The 27,401-nt window shown below is 38.2% G+C and overlaps 1 protein-coding gene across 1 annotated transcript in view; it reads right to left on the reverse strand.

The window, feature by feature from the left end:
• Window positions 1–27,401, reverse strand: part of SVEP1 (sushi, von Willebrand factor type A, EGF and pentraxin domain containing 1) — a 200,297-nt gene that overhangs the window by 102,342 nt on the left and 70,554 nt on the right. Inside the window, exons 7-14 of the mRNA XM_042912469.1 lie at window positions 20,992–21,189; window positions 15,322–15,440; window positions 12,275–12,404; window positions 9,262–9,369; window positions 8,144–8,275; window positions 6,856–7,050; window positions 3,169–3,290; window positions 1,168–1,276 (exon numbers count right to left, since the gene is read on the reverse strand). Coding sequence (XP_042768403.1) covers window positions 1,168–1,276; window positions 3,169–3,290; window positions 6,856–7,050; window positions 8,144–8,275; window positions 9,262–9,369; window positions 12,275–12,404; window positions 15,322–15,440; window positions 20,992–21,189 — 1,113 coding nt within the window. The remainder of the gene's footprint in view (window positions 1–1,167; window positions 1,277–3,168; window positions 3,291–6,855; window positions 7,051–8,143; window positions 8,276–9,261; window positions 9,370–12,274; window positions 12,405–15,321; window positions 15,441–20,991; window positions 21,190–27,401) is intronic.

A 27,401-nucleotide genomic window follows, 5' to 3' on the forward strand; every position in this document is an offset into this window, starting at 1 on the left:
ATAAAATGTTAACTAAAAATTCAGGTTAATAAAATAATATGGGCACATATACACACATACATGTACAGTTATATGTGTGTATACATATACATTAGTATATCATATATACATATATTAGTACATTAATGGAATTATTTACAGGATTATTTATGTGGATTATCTTTATTTCATTCTTTGGGTTTTGGCAGTTTTCAAATTTTTGCAATAAACATATATGCAAAATAATATTTCTAAAATTGAAAAAGTATAAAGCAAAGGTCAACATCACTCTTCATGCTAAGTCACTAAAAATACGATTACGTGTGATGAGTGCGAGAAACAAAAAGGATGTCTGCTGTAATGTCAACTAATATTGTCTCGGATAACCTTCTAAGGACTTTATTTGTACCTGTGTTTACTTAATTTATCCTGAGAATGGCCCTATGAGTTTAGAATTCTTATATACCTATTTTATAGGTGAGAAGACTAAGTAAGGCACAGAGTACAAATTTGCTCAAGACCACAAGCTAGCACGTGGTAGAGCCAGAATTTGGATGTAAGAAGTTGGTGTTAGAGTCCATGGTGCTTAACCATGACACTATTTTGTTATCACTATTATTTTTAAAAACAGTATTCTGGAAGTGTTCGGCAGTTTTATAACAATGTGATAAAAATCAGAAATATAATTACTGGAAAGGTTGATGATTTTGCTAATGAAAGACCCAAGAGTGACTACTAAAATCTCCCAGGAATATTAAGGCAGTAAGCAAAATGGCCAGATACGCCAGCAAAAAATCACACACCAGACTTAGGGATGACCTTAATAAAAATGTTTAGAGATGCCATGCAGAAAATATCAAAATTCAACCAGAAGGTATATCCGACCTGAACAGATTGAGTCTTAACATATTCTTGGTGAGGAATCGGAGCATTTTACATGTGTAACTGTTTTAAATTCACGGCTTAATTGCAATTTTAATTGAATGCCATATAAAAACTGCTTTAGTACTATCCTATCACATAAATATTAAACTATCACAATCATAATGTGACTTATTCTTCTTTTTATCACTTCAAGAGTTTTGTGGCTTAAAAAAAGTTAATTTTTCTAATTTGCCCCACTCTTCTGGAATTAGTTTATTTTGCAGATCAGTCTTGCAAACTACTGACACTACATAATATAATTACCAATTGCAAAGCCATTTTCATAGTCATAATTATATTCAAGGCAGTATTTCTTGGTCAGGTCCTCCAATCTGCAGTCAATGTCATCAGCATCACTACAAAATGATGGGACCTGCAAATAAATAATGAAAAGTATAAAATGTAAATCACATCTCTGTGTGCTTTGGATAAGCCCTTCTTTCCCCTGACCTTCACAATTCTATCCACAGGAGAGAGGAGAGGGCTAGAGCCCTGCATGTTCCTGGACAGACTCCTGGTCCTCCTCCAGGCCCCGCCCCTTACAGCCTCCCGTGTCTGTGAATCACCACAATTATTTTCATGCCTTTTTGTCTCTGTTTATATCACTGATCCCCAGAAGCCCAGAACTCCTGGCATATCTCTTGTCTCTGATCTTTTACCCCATATGGCTCTTTAGATCCCTTTCCTCTGACTTTATCTCCCACCCATCTCCAAGTCCTCAGAACCTTCCTCTGCCCTTTGGAACTCACAGCCAGTAATCAGCGAATCTCCTATTATTTTTTTCATCTCCTTTCTTTCTGTTCCTTTTACCTTTGCTCTCAACGGCATCTCACTTTCTAGCTTCCTCAAACTGTGGGCATAGAGGTGGAGGAAGTATCTTCCTCACTCTTCCCTGCTGTTTCCAGATCATGCTCCCTCACCCCTCCTTAGAGCCTCACAGTCCTGAGGCTCATGGTATAGTAGATGGCCTCTCCATGTGGCCGCTACCAACAGCTTTTCCCCATTCTGCATCACCCCCTCCTTCTAAGAACATCCAGTAACTCTCCCTGCTATAATTGTTGGGGATTTCTGTATCCATCCAGCTAATCCTTCCTTCACCTTGGCTTCTCACTTCCTTTTTCTCTTTCTCCTCATGTCTTCCAGCCTTACTTTGTCACCTGCTCTCATAGCCATACCCTCAGACCTCATCATGCCCGGTAACTGCACCCTCTCCTCCTCTTGGAATTCTTTGACTTCATCAGATTTATAATCCGTTGACCCCTCCATCTCTTCACCGTCTCTCAGCCTGATGTCTCTTCACCTCCTTATTATGAATTATTCCTGAATTACTCTCTCACACGCACCCTTCTTCACTTGTTTGTCTGCAGAACCCTTAACCCTAAACTGATTGCTCTGCTTTGTCCACACATGCACCCACCCACATGGTTGATTACAGCTTGAAAGAAAACACACACCTGCTTCTGGCCAATCCTAGCACCTTTCTTTAGCACATTCATTTGTGCCTTTCTAGAAAATTATTTGGTACCATCACCTCTCTTTCCAAACCTCAACAACTCCTTCCCATCCTTATTCTCTCAGCTGATCATTCTGCATCGTTGTTCACTGAGAAAATAAGAGACATCAGAAAAGATCCTCTGACACACTTCCAGCCATGTATACCCATTCGTGCGTCCGTGTTCCTGGGCACTCTGCCTCCTTGACTCCCCTCTTTCTCTCACACTGCACATCAAATCTACTACCACCAATTCCACTCTTAGAATCTATCCCAAATCTAAGCTGCCTACTCCATTAGGGATTCAAATACGTATAGAACACGTTTCCTGCCTTTGAGATGCTCAACACAAGTTAAATACATTGTTTTGCTTTCCTGTAAACATTGAGAGAATCCTCAACAAAAATGCATGAAAAAGAAAGCCCTTTCAGTGTTCAATTATCCCATCCTAAAATAAATACAGCCTACAATGGCATTTTTGTCATACTTTAAATAACAAAGCAGACATTTTCAAACCACATGGACCCCACGCTTCTCTGGCTTTCTGACTCAGAATGTTTTAAAAAGTTCAAAATGTTTTAATAAAGATTCACTTATAATTCATTCCAGACGTCCAAAACCTATGACCAATTCCAAATATGAGGGAAAAGTCTGGATTACATAGAGGAGGGAAATCATCAGGACAAGGAATTCCAGTGGCAGGTTACCCTGAGACGCGACGAAAACGCTCAACGGTATCCTTTAAAATATGACAGACAATACTACTGACATACCATTTTCCCCAGGGTAATCTCAAATGCTTCAGAAAACTTCTTCAACAGATCTGTATCATCACAACGAGTTGCTTTGTACAGCATCTCAAAGGACTTGAACCCATGATTTGCAAAACGTTTTACTGGAAAATGTTAGAGAAAACAGTTTCACTTAGCTGGTGTTCCAACCCAAAGATTTAATTGTCTTTGGAGTAATGGTAACTTAGTATTTTAATTCTAAAACAATTTGTGGGATCGTTACAAAAACAGGAGATGACAGTTAGGAAAAGTTTCTAGGCATTATAAACCACGAGCCAAGCAGCACTGTACCGAATTACCCAGTGATGAGTTTGCTTTGATAAATTATTCTTTAGCTTACAACCACGTTAAGAAAATGAGTATTTAAGGGAAAAAGAGACATAAAAATTTTTAAATTATATTTCTGGGAATTTCTGAAAAATCCTGCCTGGGTCAAAGATATCTTTTATGTTTATATAAATTTGTATCATATATGTTTATATTACACTTTTAACCAATAGACACTGAAATTTTTCTAAATATTATGTGCAATCATATTCCTTGAAAGTATAATTTCCACAGAGAATTTCTCCTTGGATCAAAAGCCTGCAGGGTTAGACTTAGCAAGATGTCTCCAAATATTCAGAGACAACGCCTCCTAATAGTATCAGCATTAAAATCCTACTGTCTATGGGCACCTGGGTGGCTTGGTCGGTTAAGCGTCCGACTTCGGCTCAGGTCATGATCTCAGGGTCTGTTAGTTCGAGCCCCGCGTCGGGCTCTGTGCTGATTACTCAGAGTCTGGAGCCTGTTTCAGATTCTGTGTCTTCCTCTCTCTCTGACCCTCCCCTGTTCATGCTCTGTCTCTCTCTGTCTCAAAAATAAATAAACGTTAAAAAAATTTTTTTTTAAATCCTACTGTCTAAATCTGTGATAGAGGTGAATGATACTGCTTCTAATTACTTCCTTCATTTGGGGAGAAAAATAGCTCAAGTAAGCGGGCTTTACCCTTTCTCCAAGACACTGGCATTTAAACTCCATCTATGGTACTGGATCAACTATTAATTCCAAAGAATATTTACACTAGACAAAGATATTGGTTATTTTTATACCAATACACATATTTAAGATTATAGAATAGCTCTAAGTCTAAATCAGATCTAAAGAGAATGTGACTGATCTTTCATTCTATCACACATGTTGGATCTTACTTTATTTTTTTAACTTGTTTTATTTTTTATGTTTTTAAATTTACATCCAAATTAGTTAGCGTATAGTGCAACAACGATTTCAGGAGTAGATTCCTTAGTGCCCCTTACCCATTTAGCCCATCCCCCCTCCCACAACCTCTGCAGTAACCCTCTGTTTGTTCTCCATATTTAAGAGTCTCTTATGTTTTGTTCCCCTCCCTGTTTTTATATTATTTTTGCTTCGCTTCCCTTATGTTCATCTGTTTTGTCTCTTAAAGTCCTCATAGGAGTGAAATCATGATTTTTGTCTTTCTCTGACTAATTTCACCTAGCATAATACCCTCCACTTCCATCCACGTAGTTGCAAATGGCAAGATTTCATTCTTTTTGATTGCCGAGTAATACTCCATATTGTGTGTGTGTGTGTGTGTGTGTGTGTGTGTGTGTGTGTGTGTGTATGTGTGTGTGTATACCACATCTTCTTTATTCATTCATTCATCCATGGACATTTGGGCTCTTTCCATACTTTGGCTATTGTTGATAGTGCTGCTATAAACAGGGGGGTGCAGGTGTCCCTTCGAAACAGCACACCTGTATCCCTTGGATAAATGCCTAGTAGTGCAATTGCTGGGTCGCAGGGTAGTTCTATTTTCAGTTTTTTGAGGAACCCCCACACTGTTCTCCAGAGTGGCTGCACCAGCTTGCATTCCTACCAACGATGCAAAAGAGATCCTCTTTCTCCGCATCCTTGCCAACATCTGTTGTTGCCTGAGTTGTTAATGTTAGCCATTCTGACAGGTGTAAGGTGGCATCTCATTGTGGTTTTGATTTGTATTTCCCTGATGATGAGTGATGTTGAGCATTTTTTCATGTGTCGGTTGGCCATCTGGATATCTTCTTTGGAGAAGTGTCTATTCATGTCTTTTGCCCATTTCTTCACTGGATTGTTTTCTGGGTGTTGAGTTTGATAAGTTCTTTATAGATTTTGGATACTAACCCCTTTATCTGATATGTCATTTGCAAATATCTTCTCCCCCATTCTGTCAGTTGCCTTTTAGTTTTGCTGATTGTTTCCTTTGCCGTGCAGAAGCTTTTTATTTTGATGAGGTCCCAGTAGTTCATTTTTGTTTTTGTTTCCCTTGCCTCCAGAGACGTGTTGAGTAAGAAGTTGCTATGGCCAAAATCAAAGATGTTTTTGTCTGCTTTCTCCTCGAGGATTTTGATGGCTTCCTGTCTTACATTGAGGTCTTTCATCCACTTTGAGTTTATTTTTGTGTATGGTGTAAGAAAGTGGCCCAGGTTCATTCTTCTGCATGTCGCTGTCCAGTTTTCCCAGCACCACTTGCTGAAGAGACTGTCTTTATTCCATTGGATATTCTTTCCCGCTTTGTCAAAGATTAGTTGCCCATACGTTTGTGGGTCCATTTCTGGGTTCTCTATTCTGTTCCATTGATCTGAGTGTCTGTTCTTGTGGCAGTACCATACTGTATTGATGATTACAGCTTTGTAGTAGAGCTTGAAGTCTGGGATTGTGATGCCTCCTGCTTTGGTTTTCTTTTTCAAGATTGCTTTGGCTATTCGGGGTCTTTTCTGGTTCCATACAAATTTTTGGATTATTTGTTCTAGCTCTGTGAAGAACACTGGTGTTATTTTGATAGGGATTGCATTGAATATGTAGATTGCTTTGGGTAGTATTGACATTTTAACAATATTTGTTCTTCCTATCCAGGAGCATGGAATCTTTCTCCATTTTTTTTGTATCTTCTTCAATTTCTTTCATAAGCTTTCTCTAGTTTTCAGTGTACAGACTTTTCACCTCTTTGGTTAGATTTATTCCTAGGTATTTTATGGTTTTTTGTGCAGCTGTAAATGGGATCGATTCCTTGACTTCTCTTTCTGTTGCTTCATTGTTGGTGGGACCTTACTTTAAATATAAGCTCTTCTGCAGACTATAAGGTTATACTTTAAGTTCAAGTTTATAGATCAAGAACAGTAAGTCTCTTCAGGTATTTCTGATAAATAACAATAAGAGGGCCAAGATGGTTTTGCTTTAAACTGAATCTTGTCCTGTAGCAATTCAACCAATAACCAGTCTCTGGGGGGGCTAACATTTTAAATCAAGGGATGAACATTTCTCTTATCCACAGACATTTCAAATTCATGGCACCATTTTTTCCTAATCCCTATTGTAAGGCAGTTTTCCTCTTTAATGGTCAGAAATGTGCACACACCCAGGGGTGCCTGGTTAAGTGTCTAGGTGCATTTGGTTACATGTTCAACTCATGATTTCGGTTCAGGTCATGATCTTACAGTTCGTGAGATGGAACCCTGTGTCAGGCTCTGTGCTGACAGTGCGGAGCCTGCTTGGGATTCTCTGTCTCCCTCTCTCTCTGCCTCTTTCTTTCTCTCTCAAAATAAATAAACATTAAAAAAATGTACACACACCCAAACACATACTCACATATATGAAAGGAATCCAGAAAAAAAAATGAAAACTTACTAGCACAGTCTGGCCATTCAGTGGAATATGGCGGCCTCCATATGCCATCTTCATAAGCACAGTAATAATTCTCAGTAGACCCTTCTGTGAAATCATAGCCTTCCAAGCAACTTAATGTGCAGTTAACTCCAGCACTATCTTTAGTGCATATAAAATCCCCATTTATTGGTGTGAATGGAACTTCACAGGGAGAACCTGTATAAAAAAATTACACTATTTATATACAGTGGTATAAACAATATAAATTAAATTCCATGAGTTTAAGGTGATGTTTGAAAAGAATTCCCTTTCCACCACTCTTCCTAGAAAAACTTTTACCATAAATCCTTGTGACCACGGACACTTTTTGGTTCCGAGGTGGACACAGTTGAAAAGCTGTACCTATGTGGAATCAGAATTAGAGGCTGTGCAGGGGCGCCTGGGTGGCTGGGTCGGTTAAGCATCCGACTTCGGCTCAGGTCATGATCTCACGGTCCGTGAGTTCAAGCCCCGCGTCGGGCTCTGTGCTGACAGCTCAGAGCCTGGAGCCTGTTTCAGATTCTGTGTCTCCCTCTCTCTCTGACCCTCCCCTGTTCATGCTCTGTCTCTGTCTCAAAAATAAATAAACGTTAAAAAAATATTAAAAAAAAAAGAATTAGAGGCTGTGCAAATTTTATGAAATGCTAAAAGTTATTTCTGAGTTGGGGTTGCTGTTTGTGGCGTTCCTTTAATAAGAGAGAAAAGTAGATAACATTACGTAGCAAGTACATCTTCAGAACCTGTCTCCTCAGTTATTTGAAGTAGAATTGTGACCATAATATTTTGTACCTTTAGGGCAAATGTTAACGAAGCGTTAATTAAAGACTACCTTGGAAGAGGTGCCTGGGTGGCTCAGTCGGTTAAGCGTGCACCTCTTGGTTTCAGCTCGGGTCATGATCTCATGGTTCCGTGACTTCGAGCCCTGCGTTGGGCTCTGCGATGGCAACACCAAGCCTGCTTGGGATTCTTTCTCCCTTTCTCTCTCTCTCTCTCCCCCTCGCTCTCTGCCCCTCCCCCACTCACACTGTCTCCGTTTCTCTCAAAATAAAGAAATAAAGGTTAAAAAAAAAATAAACTGAAAAAGACTACCCTGGAAGAAAATATTTCTACCTATCGTCAGGTGAAGCAATAATAATCGGAAACGTAAATAAAATCTGTCAGTATTCTAAATTTACAAATCTGCTTCACACAGCCTATTTTCTGCCATAAAACATAGCAATTAAACCTAACAAAGGTCAACCAGATTTTTCGAGGCTTACGAAGAGAATACCTTTTATGACAACGTGGATGTCACATGTTCTGTTATTGCCCGAGGGGTCCGTGGCTGTATATTGCACTACAGTCTCCCCATGAGGGAAAAGGTCTCCCGGTGTATGGCTTCTGGTGATGATCAATACAGCCCCTAGAAGGGAAAGAAGGGATCTAGTTGTGGGGTGACTGGTCTGCGGTCACTTTACTTCTTACTTTTTTTGATTTGAATTTTCATTTTCTATTTATGCAAACCAGATGGGCACGCAACTTATGTTGATTTGGCCACTGGTGAGAAACAAACGATGTTACGCTATAACGCAGAAGTAGCAGACTCAAAAGGTTCGTTAGATTAAGGCATTCTTGCTGAATCGGTGATTTTCCTCGAATGGGTCAGTCTGTTGGGACCCTGGAGAAACTTAATTAAGCCATCTATGTAATTTGCATTTTTTATTATTATTTACTGGGCGTTAGTGAAGCCTCTAACATGAAATTCAGTTGTGTTTGCTCTTTTTTTTTTTTTTTTTCTGCTGTCCTATGAACTTTTATCATTTCGGGGGCATATGTTTAAGAAATGAGCATGAATACATAAACTGTACTAAAGATACGAATAAAATGCATAGTTTATGCCTTCAGGCATAATATAAGCTTAGAGATTCAGTGAATTTATAGAAATCTTCAAGTCCTCCTAGTACAGGTTTAATAAATGTCCGCTAAATACTGAATGAAGGCAGGGAACCTAAAGAATGGGTAAGATTAATAATATTAAATGACATGTAATTACCCTAGATTAAAACATATTACCTTATGTGATTATTCATACCACTTAGACAAGATGTAATTTGCTTTTCATTTCTTTTATCCTTTCAAAAGCTTTTAAGGGGTGCCTGCGGGTCTCAGGTGCTTAAGCGTCCAACTTTAGCTCAGATCATGATCTCATGGTTCAGGAGTTCAAGACCCAGATGGAGCATAGAGCTATCAGCATAGAGCCCGCTTTGGATCCTCTGGCCCCCTCGCTCCCTGTCCCTCCCCCCACCCTCTCTCTCACTTTCGCTCAAAAATAAACGTTTTAAAAAAGCTTTTAAAAAGGAAACATAATTCAGTGTTACCATGCTGACCACAAAATCCCTGGGCTCGCACCTGAGTTGTCTGAGAACTGAGGCTCATCCCAGGTTGCAGCATGCTCCTTCTCCGAGACCTGAATCGGAGGTGGGGATCTGCACCAGTCTATGCTAGGCGGTTCCACGTCTAAAAGACAGGAAAGCAGACAAAGAAGTCACAACTGATATTCAAAAATGACGAGGAGGTTTGCATAAGAGAACTGAAGTCTACTTGTGCTGGCAGAGAGCCTTGACCTTGTTAGCACAAGGCTGGCCCTGGAGCTCCTTTGACAATGAGAGTTGGTTATCCCTCGTCTCAAGGCAGGAGAGAGAGCTGGTTCTTGCTATACTTCCCTCTGCCTGTTGAAGAAGAAATGTATCTAGAAAGGTGTCTAAAATCTAAAATACCCTATGCACAGTGGTATCAAAGGCAATTCTGGATGCGGCCAGGAAGTGAAGAGAACCTTCCCAGAGAAGTGGGAGGAGTGAAATGACCAAATCTCAGAGTACGCAAATAAAGGGACTCATCTGAGGTCACTAAGCTAGAAAATTGCAACCGCAGGCATCCAGACCAGGGTGTTTCTTTACATGATCTATGAAAACACACACTCGGAAATTAAATGAGCTGTATCTGTGAGAATGTAGAGATTTCTGTTTTACACTACGTCTTATGAATAAATTCCATTTTCTCTTTTCCTCATGCTTGTCATTTCATTGGTCTAGCACCTTTGGTTTGGCTCCTTTTCTAGACCATAAACTCTGGGGACCAGTGACGAAGTCTCTCTTGCTCACAGTTAGGTTTCCACTGCATAGCATAGCACCTGGCCTGTCACACAGGCTCAGAAAAACTTGCTGAACAAAGAAAAAAGTGAAAAAAATGCTCAGTGGAGGTCTGTGCGCTTGAAGAGTGACTCAATCGAGTCAATTTACAGCTAAACTGAAGAATCTGGTGGTATTTACTATTTTCCCAAAGACATTGCAAATCGGTTCTTTCCAAGATTTTCTACACTTATCTGATTCTAGACGAATATTTTAAAGTCGAACTGCAGGTACGAGAGGGTGCTAAGACTCAGTCAATTACTGTCAAAAGAATGGGAGGTACCAGCGGAGGCATGGTGTCCAAAGGAGAGAGAGAAAGCCTATTTCAAAGCAAGTGAGGCAGTATGCCCTGGAAAGCTAAGCCAAAGCACTCCTGCCTCCTCTCATTTATCAATAAGACACCCACACCCTGTCATCTGAGGAAACAAGAAAATGCAGGCTTTAGAATATTTTCTCTGTCTCTTATCTTTCTCTCTCTTCCCTCCCTCTCTCCTCGTCTCCCTTTCTCTCACCTTCTCCCGCTTCCTCGTCTTTCCCAGGTCACCTCTCTCTTTCACACTTATGAAAACTGAGCTAGTGTCTAGTCAGACGCTTGAGTACATATTTTACATTTCACTGTGCTGACTCTTCATGGCGAAACATTGAAACTTGGCAAATGCTTGAACCACAATGCCATGTTTAAGATCATAGCACCACAAAAAATGAATCTAGCATCTTTTACATATGGCTGGCCAAGTTCATGCTTAAAACAAGTGAGAAAGCATTTAAAATACCTAAGCACTCTGAAATGAATTAGACGGATTTTCACTTGAGTCTCTTTCTATGCACTTCTACCAAAACCTATCATTTCTAGGGTCAGGAGCCAGTCTGACTATACATTAGTTATTTCAAGAAGTTATGTAAAATTCTTAACATAAAATGAACTTGTTGTGTTAAAATTTTAAACAAACAGATTAAAATATATGAGGTGAATATTGCTAAATGTCAATATGCTTATACAGAACTTAATGTGAGTTAGGCACTAGTTCGAGTGGTTTATATATTTTAACTAATTAAAAGCCTTACAATAACCCTATATGCTACTTTTGGATGAAGCAGATTGGGTTCAGAGTCTGTGCTCTTGACCACTACAGGCTGCTACATATCCTATTTCTCCACATATTACCTCTTGGTGGTGGGTACCTGGTATCTAGTGAATATCTACTGACTTGATTGAAAGTACAAAGAGCAATTGGAAGACTAAGAAATAAACCAGCACCCCATCCAAAATAAGGACTGATCTACAGCAGTGGTTGTGAGGGTGAAGAGACTGGGGCAGATTTCCGAAACAATATGTAGATGAAACCAGAAGAACTTGAGAAATAATTGAATGTTGGTGATGGAAGGAGAGGAGTGAGGGATTTTTGCATGGTAGGTAGGTGGTTGGTTGTGCCATTCTGAGCTAAGAAATATACTAGGTTTGGGTGAGTCTGAAATGCCTGTAAGACATTTACCTGGGAATGTTGAATAGGCAGTTCTATATATTGGTTTGAATTTCAGAAAATAGATCTAAGCTTCAGATTGAATTCTGGAAGTTGTCAGTTAACAAAATCACCAGAAAAACTAGAGAGAGAGAGAGAGAGAGAGAGAGAGAGAAAGACAGAAAGAAAGAAAAGAAGGCTAAGGCTGGAACCTTGGGGATGATCCACATTTGAGAGCCGGTCTGAGGAAGAGAAGCCATGTAGGAAAGAGATAAAGAAGGAGAAATGAGAAAAACAGGTTGTGGAACCAAGACAGATTGTTGTCAGATAAGCTAGGGAAGGAGACAGTTTCGATAAGGAGTGTGTGGTTAATAAAATCTAAGGTGATAAAATCTAAGGAAAGATTATGTAATATAAGAACAAAAAAGTGTGCAGTAGAAATAACTCTAGAGACCAGTGATGCCTCTGATGAAAGTAGTTTGTATGTGAGTGAAGGGGACGAGAGTCACTTGAGTGACTTTGAATATAAATGGCCGTGGAGACAAAACAGATGACAATTACTGGGAACTTTTCCAAAGGCTCATATTGGAAGAAATCGAAGAGAGGCAGCAATGGTTAAAGAGGATGTAGGTTTCAAAGAGGGAGTGGCATGGGCAGGTTTCAAAGCCAGCCGGGAGAATCGGGGGGAGGGAGTTGTTGAAGATAAAGGAGAAGCCAAGCCCTTGGACTACTGGATTATTTTTGCAATCCTACTCAAGCAATTTTGTGACTTACCGACAACCTTGACGTGGAAAGTGCAGCTGGCTTGGTTGCTGGATAGGTCAACGGCTGTATAGGTGATAGCAACATCTCCAATTGGGAAGAGGTAAGGTGGGGTGAAAGCTGGATGAACATGGATGGATACCTTGTAGAGATAAATAAATATTTTGAAAGTTAAGGTTAATACTGACAGTGTATTTACTCTTCTTATATTTAAATATTATTAGGGAAAATAAAATTTAAAATGGCACAATCAATATTTCATATATATAGTGAAACGGAAAAAAAAATCAGACACAGCCTTTTAGTATGTTTCTTTCCAGACTATTTACATAGTTTGTGCAGCTGACGTACACATGGAATATTATTCTTTGTTTTTTAAAGATAATATCTTAAAACACTCTTTATTCTGTTACGTAGTCTTTAGAATTCAAGATTAAATGTCTCTGTAATTTTCTACAGAATAAATATATGGTAACTTAAAAAAATCTATTGAAGGCCATTTAAATTGGTCCCAAATTTTACTATAGCAAACAATACTGGGGTGAACAGTTTTGAACAGGTAATTCTAAAATATTTTTATTATGTCTTTATAATACATTTCCAGAACAGAATTACTAACCAGAAGTCATTAATAATGTATCGATAGATAATACAAAATTCCTTTCCCAAAACACGGTAGTAATTTGCATTCCCATTTGTCAGTATTTGAGAGTCAATGTGAAAGTTCCCACTCTAAGTTCTCTGACCTATATTAAATACTATTACTTTTTGGTAACTCAAAAATATGACACCAGGTTGTTGTTTTAACTCACAGTTTCTTAATGCCTTATACCGAGATTAAAACCTCACATGTTTGCATGATATGGAAATATGGACATATTCATTCCTTTTTTTTTTAAGTTTATTTATTTTGAGAGATCACGACCTGAGCCAAAATGAAGAGTGGGATGCTTAACCTACTAAGACACCGAGGCACCCCTGTTCTTTTCTTTTTGAGTGATATGCTTGCCTTCTTAGTCCCTTTGAAAATTATGTTATAAGGTAACATAACATGAACATGTCAGGTAATACATATTCTTCACTTTTGACACTTTCGAAGCATTTTTTTTTCAAGTTTGCTATTTGTCTTTTAATTTAGAAAATTTTTAAAATGCAAATTTAGAAATACTTTTGTAGTCAAATACCCTGGTCTTTTCAATTGCACCGTTAAAAATATTTCAACACACAGGTACTGCATTTAGTGTGACTTCTCATTAGATCCTGAAATGTGTCCCTGTGCTCTTCTTAGAGCTTGATGACGATCATAATGAAGGTAACAACAATGCATGCATGTTTTCATGGGCCCTTTAGTGAAAAGTAAAAACCACACATGATGGACTGATCGTTCAACACTTACATCACCTACTAGATGTCACATTTGCACTTTTAAATTCACATGTAAAAGTTACCTTGTCTTTAGTTACCTAAAATACCATAGGATCTCATTTAATGCAGACTCTAAGAAAACAAAAAAGCAAACGCATAGATACAGAGAAGAGATGGTGGTTGTCAGAGGAGGGGATGGGGGTAGGGGTGGGGGTGGTGAAATGGGCAAAGAGTTAGGGTACAAACTTCCATTTATAAAATAAATAAATCTGCTGGATGTGCGATGGGTTTTAAGGAGGGCACTTGTGCCTGGGTGGCTCAGTTGGTTAAGCATCTGACTTCAGCTCAGATCATGAACTCATGGTTCCTGAGTTCGAGCCTTGCTTCGGATGAGCTTGAGCTCTGCTTTGGGTGAGTCCTGCTTCTTTCTCTCCCTCTCTCTCTCTGCCCCTTGTAGGATTCTCTCTCTCTCTCTCTCTCTCTCCCCCTCTCTCTCTGCCCTTTGCTCACTTGTGCCCTCTCTTGCACAAAAAAAAAAAAAAAAGAAGGAAAGAAAAAGGAGGTCTCTTGTTATGATGAGCACTGGGTGTTGTATATAATTGATGAATCACTAAATTCTACTCCTGAAACCAATACTGCACTCAGTAAATAACGTAAAGTAAACAAAAATAAAAAAATAGGGGTGTCTGGGTGGCTCAGTTGGTTAAGCATCCGACTCGACTTCAGCTCACAATGTGTGGGTTCGAGCCCTGCATCAGGCTCTGTGCTGACAGTGCAGAGCCTGCTTGGGATTCTCTGTCTCCCTCTCTCTCTGCCTCTCTCAAAAATAAATAAATAAACATTTAGAAAAAATAAAACATTAAAAAAATACCCTCCCCCCACACAAAAAAAGAAGCTGGTTTTACACAACACACACACACATACACACACACTCTCTATCAATCAATCAATCCTGAGAATGTAACCCATAGTTAATTTTTTTAAGTTACCTTGATTATAAGTATATTTAACACAACTATCAGAACAGTTTTGTGTGTGTGTTGTGGGCCCCACCCCAGTATATCCTGTCTGCCATGATTTGTACATATTTATATGCAGCTGTGAAAACAATGTACCATAAAAGTATCTTCACGTATGTGAATACTAACAGTACAGGTTCAAGGGGAGTTAAATCATAGATTAGTTTCTTTTCCAACATCTGATGGATAATTATCTCAAGCTACTGTATATATAATATTAAAATATTGTATTCTGAATAAAATACTGTGTTAGAAAATGTTGAATTAAAAACACTGAAATCTCCTTCAGCTTGGCCAATATGCAGTCATTTGGGGCTCATATTTTAAAAGATATGTTCATAAATAGGAATTAAGATCGCTTCCATATCTTCTTTTTCTTAAAAGATCACTGGAGCCTAGTAAGAGGCAAAGAATTTTTAGTCAAGTAATCTTAGTGGATATACAATACAACAAGTCCACGGAATAAAAGTTTCTGTTTTAGAGGTTTTTTTTCTGATTTCTAGCTAAAAATTCAAGGTGAATCATTCTTTTATCCAATGAGGCATTAATATTTATGAGTAGAGTTTATACAGAAAGTACTATCATGAGGGTATTAGTAAATCTTCAATATCGCACATATTTGCAGCGCATTCAGAATCCACTTGAAAAGGATGCAAATATTTGCACAAACCTTACCTTTTCCCCAGAGTTGTCGTTAGCTGTGGGGATTTGCCAAGTGATATTGGCGGAGTCTTGCTGTTCCTGGGTCTTCGCCTCTATGTCCTTGGGACAGCTGATCTGAGGGGCCTCCACATCTGACTCAGAAAATGCACAAATCAATATATAGATTGATATGTAATTCTAAGTCATTTAGGAAAGAGGCAAAAATATATGAATACTCTGTGACTCATGTTATTGTTTATTTATTTTGAGAGAGGAGAGAACGCCAGTGGGGATGGGGCAAAGAGAGAGAGAGGGCGAGAGAAACCCAAGCAGGCTCCGTACGGTCAGCATAGAGTAGCCCCAGTTGTCTAGCCCCAGTGCGGGGCTAGATCTCATGACCCATGCGATCATGACCTTAGCCAAAACCAAGAGTCAGTGGCTCAAGTGACTGAGCCCTCCAGGCACTCGTGACTCATTTTTTACACCCCAATTCCAGATTAATTTGGAATGTACAACTGCCTTCAGCATGGCTTATGAGGCCCTTCCTGAACTGGAACCTGCTGACCTCTTAGCTTCATCTCTTACGGTTCCCCTACTGGAACTCACTCTCCATGCTGGATAGTCTCATTCCCATGGAAACCCTGTGGTCTTTCCTGCACCTGAGCCTTTGCCCATGTTCTTCTCTGTGCCTGAGTCAGTGCCCTCTTCCTGTTTTACTTAGATAACTCCTATTTGTCTTTTAGCTCACAGATTAGACACAATCTCCTCAGGAAGTGCTCCCTCCAAAGGGGCCCCCACAGCCTTCTGTCCTTCCTGACCAGACAACTTGCCATCAGGAAACTGAGTTTCTCCTCCAACAGAATTCAAATTCTTTGAAGGCTACGGTATCTCTTGTCCCATTGTGTTACATAGTGCCTGGCACACACTAGAAGCCTGATAGATACTTTTTGAATGAAATAAAGAAACAATCAAAAAAACCTGGGGCACCTGGGTGGCTCATTCGGTTAAACGTCCACTGTGGCTCAGGTCACGATCTTGCGGTTTGTGAGTTCGAGCCCTGTGTAGGACTCTGTGCTAACAGCCCGGAGCCTGCTTCTGATTCTATGTCTCCCTCTCTGCCCCTCCCCTGCTTGCATTCTATCTGTCTGTCTGTCTCTGTCTCTCTCTCTCTTTCAAATATAAATAAATATTTTAAAAATTAACAAAAAAGAAACAAACAAAAACTAAATGTTGACTGTGGCAGGAAAGAATCACGCTTGAAAACAAGGCTGTCAAGTAGAATTAATTAGCGGTGCTAACATGAACTGTCAAAACAAGAAATTAAAGCCAATGTATTTTTTGCAGTGTGAAACTCTATGTTACAAATACTGAGTTAGAGCTGGTAACATAAACATAATCCACATCAGTCACTGTAGAGCTAAATTCTGAATATACAATATAAAAAATCCCTTATTTTATGTTATGTTAAATTAGGTCTTCTGTAAGTTGCAGGTGAATATATCCGAGTTGATACAATCTGTGTCTCTTCTTGTTTCTTTGAAACTTCATACAATTTATATTTTCTTTTTTTCCTGGAGGGAGCTTATCCTTGGACACTTTTTCCCCACAAATATGCATTAACATATTGACTCTGAAAATCTAAAAGAGTAGCTGACTTTTATTCATACTTGACTAATACTTTAACTGGATTTGGGATTGAAAGTTTATATCCATTTTATTTCTGTATTCTTTGGACACTGTTGTATTGCCTTCTGGCATTTATAGCTGGAAATGAGAAGTATAATGTAAGTCTGGTTCTTGTTTCTTCTGTGCAATTTCTTTTTCCTCTCTGGAAACTCATTTAAGACTTTCTCGCTTGTTTTTGTGCCAATACCATACTGTCTTGATAATTACAGCTTTGTAGCAGAGGCTAAAGTCTGGGATTGTGATGCCTCCCGCTTTGGTCTTCTTCACTACCACTTTGGCTATTCGGGGTCTTTTGTGGTTCCATACAAATTTTAGGATTGCTTGTTCTAGCTTCGAGAAGAATGCTGGTGCAATTTTGATTGGGATTACATTGAATGTGTAGATTGCTTTGGGTAGTATTGACATTTTAACAATATTTATTCTTCCAATCCATGAGCATGGAATGTTTTCCCATTTCTTTATATCTTCTTCAATTTCCCTCATAAGCTTTCTATAGTTTTCAGCATACAGATCTTGTACATCTTTGGTTAGATTTATTCCTAGGTATTTTATGCTTCTTGGTGCAATTGTGAATGGGATCAGTTTCTTTATTTGTCTTTCTGTTGCTTCATTATTAGTGTATAAGAATGCAACTGATTTCTGTACATTGATTTTGTATCCTGCGACTTTGCTGAAGTCATGTATCAGTTCTAGCAGACTTCTGGTGGAGTCTATCGGATTTTCCATGTATAATATCATGTCATCTGCAAAAAATGAAAGCTTGACTTCATCTTTGCCAATTTTGATGCCTTTGATTTCCTTTTGTTGTCTAATTGCTGATGCTAGCACTTCCAACACTATGTTAAACAAAAGCGGTGAGAGTGGACATCCCTGTCATGTTCCTGATCTCAGGGGGAAAGCTCTCAGTTTTTCCCCATTGAGGATGATATTAGCTGTGGGCTTTTCATAAATGGCTTTTATGATGTTTAAGTATGTTCCTTCTATCTTGACTTTCTCGAGGGTTTTTATTAAGAAAGGATGCTGAATTTTGTCAAATGCTTTTTCTGCATTGATTGACAGGATCATACGGTTCTTATCTTTTCTTTTATTAATGTGATGTATCACATTGATTGGTTTGCGAGTATTGAACCAGCTGTGCAGCCCAGGAATGAATCCCACTTGATCATGGTGAATAATTCTCTTTATATGCTGTTGAATTCTATTTGCTAGTATCTTATTAAGAATTTTTGCATCCATATTTATCAGGGATATTGGCCTATAGTTCTCTTTTTTTTGCTGGGTCTCTGTCTGGTTTAGGAATCAAAGTAATGCTGGCTTCATAGAATGAGTCTGGAAGTTTTCCTTCCCTTTCTATTTTTTGGAACAGCTTGAGAAAGATAGGTATTACCTCTGCTTTAAATGTCTGGCAGAATTTCCCAGGGAAGCCACTGGTCCTGGACTCTTATTTGTTGGGAGATGTTTGATAACTGATTCAATTTCTTCACCAGTTATGGGTCTGTTCAAATTTTCTATTTCTTCCCATTTGAGTTTTGGAAGCGTGTGGGTGTTTAGAAATTTGTCCATTTCTTCCAGGTTGTCCAGTTTGTTGGCATATAATTTTTCATAGTATTCCCTGATAATTGCTTATATTTATGAGGGATTGGTTGTAATAATTCCATTTTCATTCATGATTTTATCTATTTGGGTCCAATGGAATAGAACAGAGACTCCAAATTGGACCCACAAATGTATGGCCAACTAATCTTTGACAAATCAGGAAAGAATATCCAATGGAAAAAAGACAGTCTCTTTAACAAATGCTGCTGGGAGAGCTGGACAGTAAGAATGAAGGACAGAAGAATGAAACTAGACCACTTTCTTACACCATTCACAAAAATAAACTCAAAATGGATGAAGGACCTGAATGTGAGACAGGAAGCCATCAAAACCCTAGAGGAGAAAGCAGGGAAAAACCTCTCTGACCTCAGCCGCAGCATTTTCTTACTTGACACATGTCCAAAGGCAAGGGAATTAAAAGCAAAAATGAACTACTGGGACCTCCTCAAGATAAAAACCTTCTGCACTGTAAAGGAAACAATCAATAAAACGAAAAGGCAACCAACGGAATGGGAAAAGATATTTGCAAATGACATATCAGACAAAGGGCTGGTATCCAAAATCTATAAAGAACTCACCAAACTCCACACACAAAAAACAAATAATCCAGTGAAGAAATGGGAAGAAGACATGAATAGACACTTCTCTAAAGAAGACATCCAGATGGCCAACAGGCACATGAAAAGATGCTCAATGTCACTCTTCGTCAGGGAAATACAAATCAAAACCACACTCAGATATATCACCTCACGCCAGTCACAGTGGCTAAAATGAACAAATCAGGAGACTATAGATGCTGGAAAGGATGTGGAGAAACAGAAACCCTCTTGCACTGTTGGTGGGAATGCAAACTTGTAGAGCCACTCTGGAAAACAATGTGGAGGTTCCTCAAAAAACTAAAAATAGATCTACCTTATGACCCTGCAATAGCACCTCTAAGAATTTACCCAAGGGATACAGGAATACTGATGCATAAGGGCACTTGTACCCCAATGTTTACAGCAGCACTCTCAACAATAGCCAAATTATGGAAAAAGCCTAAATGTCCATCAACTGACAAATGGATAAAGAAGATGTGGTTTATATACACAATGGAATACTACGCGGCAATGAAAAGGAATGAAATCTGGCCATTTGTAGCAACGTGGATGGAACTGGAGAGTGTTATGCTAAGTGAAATAAGTCAGGCATAGAAAGACAGGTACCATATTTTTTTACTCATATGTGGATCCTGAGAAACTTAACAGAAGACCACGGGGGAGGAGAAGGGGGGAAAAGTTATATAGAGAGAAGGAGGCAAATCATAAGAGACTCTTAAATACTGAGAACAAAGTGAGGGTTGATAGGGGGTGAGGGGGAGGGGAAAGTGGATGATGGGCATTGAGGAGGGCACCTGCTGGGATGAGCTCTCGGTGTTGTATGGAAACCAATTTGACAATAAATTATACATATATACATATATATATATCTACTTTATATGTATATTATATCTATACATATGTATGTATATATGTGTATCCATATATATATATATATATATATGCATATATATATATATATATATGCATATATATATATAAAACTTTCTTGTTAAACTCTGGAACTCAGAAATTTCACCAGTAGTGAAAATATCCTGCCGTCCTGGGCTATGATTGATCTCAAGTTTGGCCCAGAGAAACTTCCTTCTGCTGGTAGGAAAGTTTTTCTCCTCCATCTACTCCTCTCGCTGCTTCTGGAACTCGTTAGTAAATGGATACTGGGTTTTTAAAAATCTATCACTGGTATCTCTTAACTTCCATCTTTTTAGTTTGATCCATTGGGATATTCAAGTTCGCTGTGTATTATTTCTCCGTTCTGAGGGAACTCTCAGTTTGGTTCTTCAAATCGCTAATACTGTTTTCGACAATATCCACTCCACTTTATTTATCCTTCTCTTAGAGATATTTATGATGCTTTTACTTCTAAGCACTCTTTCTTGTTTTTAAAACCCCCTTTTATGTAGCAGGCTATGCTTGCTGCCAGTCAGATGGCAATATTCTATGAAAGTAATGGGATGCTCATGTCTCTTTAATTTTTTATTTTTTTTTTAACTCATGCCTCTTTAAACTGATTTGGTCCTGCATTATATGGGCCATTAAAATTCTTCAAAGATCTCCATCTCCTGGTGGAAAACTTACCTGATTTCCAGCTTGAAAATTATCCTTATTTTTCTATTTCTTCTGTCATTGCCTGGCAAATTATAATCGGATTCTGTAAATCCATCATTTTGAAACAGAAACCCTCATAGATCATATTAGGATAATACCCACCACTGTATCATGGGTTTGCAGCAAAAGCTGCAACGAGGCACAGCCCCACACTATACCAGTATATCGTTATATAGGAATCTGGTTTTCAGCCCGATGGATGTAGGGGACATACCTTTACAAACAGCTGTCTGAACTCTGGCACTCCACTTTCCAGAGGTGGTACATCTCACTTCTTCTCTGACGCCTGATAAGATGAATCCTCTGCGGCAACTCAGTTGACAAATCGTCCCAGGTCTGGCAGGCTGCTTGCCACAGCTGGCCGGGAAGATGATGACACCTTTGGGTTTCTGAAACGTGGGGCAGTGGCGCTCTATTGTAGGGAAGTGAAAGAGTGTTACTTGCATTTCCACAAATTTCAAGAAAAATACAATTGTGCTGCCTTGGAACTGATGTAAGTCACTAAACGGTATCTGTTGATGACACTGAACCTATGATAGATTATAAACAACGCTGAGCTGTTCTCTCTCTGGTTATCTCATGTTATTTTGCCAGTGCATCAACACCTTGAAAAACTTCTTATATTTTAATTAATGCCAACTGTGACTGTTATCACTTTCAGTTTGTGGAACATTTAAGGTTCTGAAGTATGAAAGAGTAAACAGAGTTCCGCGTTCATGGATTAAGCAAAATATTCAGCAGTCTCCATTTTATGAGTTTTTATTGGTTCCATCTTTATTTAAGTGGGCACATTGTGAGAAAAGTTTTTATTCCCTCCCTCAAATCACTGTGTCATAATCGGGGCCCTGACCCTTAATGTTATCTTTGGAATCAATGAAGAATAACAAATGAAGGGGGCAGAAGGCAAACAAAATGGAAAGCCAAGACTAAGACCTAATGTAGGGTGTGTGTGTGTGTGTGTGTGTGTGTGTGTGTGTCTGCCCATATGCACATTTATTTGTTGTAGGAATGATTCTCCCGGCAGTAGCGCTAACATCTTTAGTTTGCATCTCCCATGTAATAATCGCTAACATGTATGCACTATGTGCTTGTCATTGTTCTAAGTGCTTTACAAGCATCGACTCATTCAATCCTATGCACTAAGGGGTATTGTTACCATTCCCATTTACAAACAAGAGTCCCAAGGCACAACTATGGGGAAGTTACCCACAATCTACATTCTTGAGGTCACCCCGCAGCTAAGTGGCAGACTCTCTGTGCCCCTAAACACTTCACCACCAGGCCTCCTCCCTGAAATTTCTTTTAACCGTCTGTGCCGGCAAATGCAATTGTTCCTGAGAAATTGGTTTCTTTCTTTTATTTTCTCCCAGTATGTGCCGAATGACTGCCCAGCCTTGCTGTTCGGCTGTGATGAAGAGCAAAACACAGAGCCAAATTTGCGGTTCAAATGTAATGACTACGTGGGGCTCAATATCCCTTATTTATGGATGGCTCTTCATAAATTAAGAAAATTATTCTGTTGGCTGTGATAATTGTTGAAGATTTTGTTCCCTATTAATATTCTCTTTTTTATTGTTTGCTTATGGTATTTGGGGTAAACATGTCTTTAATTATTTATATAGTCTAATCTGCTGATTTTATGTCTGCTGCTTTTATACTTAAGTCCTGAAATTGGCTAACGCTCACCTATTTTAACTATACTGTCTTCTAATTTTTAACGGTTTTATTTTTTTCTTTATATTTTAATATCTATGAAGAATTAATGTCAGTGTCTGGTATGAATTAAAGACATACGAGAAATTCATTTTGTTTCATTTGTTTTTCCCAAAGAGCCAGCCAATTTTTCTATATTATAAATTGAATAAATCTTTTCTTCGCAACTGACCTGTGATGCTTCCTTAGTAATACATGAAACTCGTAAGTTTCAGGATCTATTCAATCATCTTGATCTATATTTCAATCTTATTTTCGTGATTCTTGCCTACATATTCTTCCAGATAAGCTCTAGAATCACTTCCTAATTCCAAAAGAGGGTCAAAAAGAAAAGCTTTGTTGGGATATTAAATGAGATTGCCTTTTACCTATACATATATTTAGAGAGAACTTTCATTTTGATACAATTTTATTAAAATATTAAGGTATGTTTTTTGCCTCTCAGTAACATTTTGTAGTTTGTGTGACACAGGTTCCATGCACTGCTGTTTAAGATTATTCTTACATATTTTATATTTTCCACAAATCTTTTGAATGTGATTTTTCACTATATATTCTGCTTATCACTGTATACGGAAAAGTTCTTTATTTGGTATTCTTAGGACTTTAGTGAACTCTCAACTCTCTTAGTAGATTCATTCAATTTTAAGGCATGTAATCTACAAATGATGATGGTTTTAAATCCCCAAAACTCTAATCTTAACATTTATTACAAGTGCTCCAGCTTTGAGAACAATACTAAACAATGGATGATTCTGAGCCAGCACCCTTTTCTCTTCCCAGATTTAATAAGACTGCCTATATTGTTCCATAAGTGGCTGTGGGTTTAAGGACATCTTTTTTATTATGTCAGTTATCAACAAGAGTTCCTCAGAATTGTATTGAAAATGTGATTTAAACGATGATGAATGGCATTTTTATCTTCTACCAAGCAGCCATATGAATTTTTCCTATTTGTTATGGTGAAGTAATTTATTATGTTGATAGATTATATCTTATTTTAAGCCCTTCTGCATTCCTGGGATAAACCCTACTTGTTTGACAGGCTATTCTTTCAGATATGGACTGGTAGCATATTTGCTGTCATAGTTTATTATCTGTTTTTTGGTAATAGCTATCGGGTTGCCAACAAAATAACATTATTTTATTTGTTAATATAACCTGTTTAGCTTCCCATTACTTGGGCCAAATTATACAGTACAGAGTTACTGTTTCTGAAAAGTCTGGAAGAGTTTCATTGGTCCCTCAGTCATTTTTGGAGAATTAAAACTCTGATAACATTTTCCACTTATGACTAATTATACACTTGCATTTCTACTTTTTCTTGATTCATTTAAAAACTTTCATTTTCATAGAAAATCATACATAAAATATCAATGATTTTTATTTTATGTGCACATATTTATGTATGATGTTTTATTATTCTTTGAAAAACCTCTGGCCTCTTATATTCTTTGTTAGAGCTTCTTAGAATAATTTTACTTTTGCATTTTTCTTACTTATACTTTAAAAATCCATTATTTTATTCAAAGATTTCCCTCTTACTCACTCTATGGCATCCCATCTCCCTTTATAGCTCATTTTCCTTTACTTAAACATTAGTATGTATTTCTTTCAACTTCCATTGCAATCTTTCTTTTCCTAACTTTTGAATTTAATGTTTAATTGTTTCCACTTCCCTGATTAACAATGAAAGGATTTATAACTATAAAATTACATCAGTGTGTAATTTAGCCCATATCTCGTAACTCTGGTTTTAGAAATTTCTCATTTTTTATTTTCTAAAAATTGTATTTTTAAATTTCTCCTTTATCCATTTAATTCACTTCCTTTATGACTCTTGGTATTGGAGTCTACACACTTTTGTGTTTTTGTCTAGTTTCATACTTTAGAAAATGTTAAGGACAATCATTAATAACATTGACGTGGTTGTGTGTGTTTCAAGTAACCTTTCTTTTTCACTGTTTGCCTTTTAGTGATGTAAAGAATTCATTTGAAGAGTTACTGTTTAATATTTAAATCTTTATGTATTTAAATATTTATGTATTCAAATCTATTCTTTTGTCCTTTTATTCTTAGGAAATTCTTCTCCATTAAAAATTCAGATTGTCTTGGGGCGCCTGGGTGGCTCCGTCGGTTAAGCGTCCGACTTCAGCTCAGGTCAGGATCTCATGGTCCGTGAGTTCAAGCCCTGCATCGGGCTCTGTGCTGACAGCTCAGAGCCTGGAGCCTGTTTCAGATTCTGTGTCTCCCTCTCTCTCTGCCCCTCCCCTGTTCATGCTCTGTCTCTCTGTCTCAAAAATAAATAAACGTTAAAAAAAAATTAAAAAAAAAATTCAGATTGTCTTTTATTCTTAGAAAGTTCTCCTTCAAGACTATAGATGCTGGAGAGGATGTGGAGAAACAGGAACCCTCTTGCACTGTTGGTGGGAATGCAAATTGGTGCAGCCGCTCTGGAAAGCAGTGTGGAGGTTCCTCAGAAAATTAAAAATAGACCTACCCTATGACCCAGCAATAGCACTGCTAGGAATTTATCCAAGGGATACAGGAGTACTGATGCATAGGGGCACCTGTACCCCAATGTTTATAGCGGCACTCTCAACAATAGCCAAATTATGGAAAGAGCCTAAATGTCCATCAACTGATGAATGGATAAAGAAATTGTGGTTTATATACACAATGGAATACTACGTGGCAATGAGAAAAAATGAAATATGGCCTTTTGTAGCAACATGGATGGAACTGGAGAGTGTGATGCTAAGTGAAATAAGCCATACAGAGAAAGACAGATACCATATGGTTTCACTCTTATGTGGATCCTGAGAAACATAACAGAAACCCATGGGGGAGGGGAAGGAAGGAAAAAAAAAAAAAAAAAAAAAAAAAAGAGGTTAGAGTGGGAGAGAGCCAAAGCATAAGAGACTGTTAAAAACTGAGAACAAACTGAGGGTTGATGGGGGGTGGGAGGGAGGGCAGGGTGGGTGATGGGTATTGAGGAGGGCACCTTTTGGGATGAGCACTGGGTGTTGTATGGAAACCAATTTGACAGTAAATTTCATATATTAAAAAATAAAAAAAAAAAAAAATAAATAAAAAAAAAAAAGAAAGTTCTCCTTCATAAAAATCTGTACCTTTTCTTACATTTCACCCCTTAACTTACCCAATTGAACTAATTAACTTAATTTAGTGATTTTTTTTGTGGGTGTGTAGTGAGAGTCAAGACTAATTTTTAGATAAACTTTTTCCCCATTGATTTCTGAAGTTTCCTTTACCAAGTGCTATATTCTTCTATAGCACTTGTTTGTTTCTGTACCATATTTAGTCGTGTGTAGCTCCATTGTTCTGTGCATCCTTGTACCATTAATGTGCTATTTTAATTACTGTAGGTGTACAATCTGTTTTTATGATGGTGAGAATAAGTTCTCCCTCATTTTACCTCATGTTCAAAATTTGTGTTTTGTACCTGTCTATTCTTCAACACACATCCTATTCATTTATATCAATTTTTTAAAAATCAGAATTATCATAGTAATTACGGTTGTTGTCAGAATTTGGAGGCTACAGTGAGTGGTTCTTCAATAAACTGTAAAAAGGGATGCAATCTCCCTTCGATGGTTACATAAATCACCAAGATTTGCATATGCTTTAAATCATTACAGGGGCGCCTGGGTGGCTCGATCGGTTAAGTGTCCGACTTCGGCTCAGGTCATGATCTCACTGCCCGTGGGTTCGAGCCCCGCGTCGGGCTCTGTGCTGACCACTCAGAGCCTGGAGCCTGTTTCAGATTCTGTGTCTCCCTCTCTCTCTGACCCTCCCTTGTTCATGCTCTGTCTCTCTCTGTCTCAAAAATAAATAAATGTTGAAAAAAAAATTTAAATCATTACAGAAATGCACACAATGGTTTTTAAAAGAACTGAGAATAGGAAAACCTTATTAGATGCATTTTTTTTAAAGTTTTATTTTATTTACTTTTGAGAGAGAGAGAGAGCACACAAGTCAGGGAGGGGCAGAGAGAGAGAGGGAGAGACAGAATCCCAGGCAGGCTCTGTGCTGTCAGTGCAGAGCCCAACTCTGAGCTTGACCTCACCAACCCTAAGATCATAACCTAAGCGGAAATGCAGAGTCTGATGCTTAAGTGACTGAGCCACCCAGGCACCCCAGTATTACTATTTCTAAAAAAAGATTGGGTCCCTCAGAAGAGGAGTTGATCAGCCATGGAAGCAGGGTAAGAGGTGATTCTTGGGAGTAAACATTAGTACTTACATAGAAACTCTAGTGTAAGGAGACAACATCCCAGCTAAAGAAGTTCATTGACATTTATTGTGCCATCGTAAAGGCACCTTTCTATGATGGAAGATCCATCATTTTTACCTCATTTAATTCTGTGGAATATCTGAAGGGCTATCTCCCTTTGTCTGGGTTTCATACAAACTAAGTGTATTCTTGACTTGGGTGTCCTTGCAGCTTCTGTCTACAGGGAAATACAACGTATTCCAGGCCTAAGTCTTACAATATCCATAATAGTAGGCATCTCATTGCTAATGAATTGAATTTTTGCTTAATAGTGAATTTCATTTGCCCATCCAGGAGAGATTAATCTCTTCTCAGTTTGATAATATCAGTTTTTCTTAGCTTAAACAGTGAGGGTCAACTTTTGGACTGTTAAATGAACCCCCCATACCCTGTAAGCTCAATAACCTTCCTGGTGATACCTTCATCAACCACGGATCCAGTACTAGATTATACTAGAACAAACCTGTAAATCAATTTGGAAGGAACTGACAGATTCATAGTACCTAGTTTTCCCATCTTGGGTCCTGGCATATTTCAATTTATTCCTTATAGTTCTTCTTTTTCCTTTTTTGGAAGTTGCTTATTTAATTATCTACCTGCCAAGCTCTGTATACTACA

This window comes from Panthera leo, chromosome D4, assembly GCF_018350215.1.
Source record: "Panthera leo isolate Ple1 chromosome D4, P.leo_Ple1_pat1.1, whole genome shotgun sequence".
In the NCBI taxonomy this organism is placed as follows: Eukaryota; Metazoa; Chordata; class Mammalia; order Carnivora; family Felidae; genus Panthera; species Panthera leo.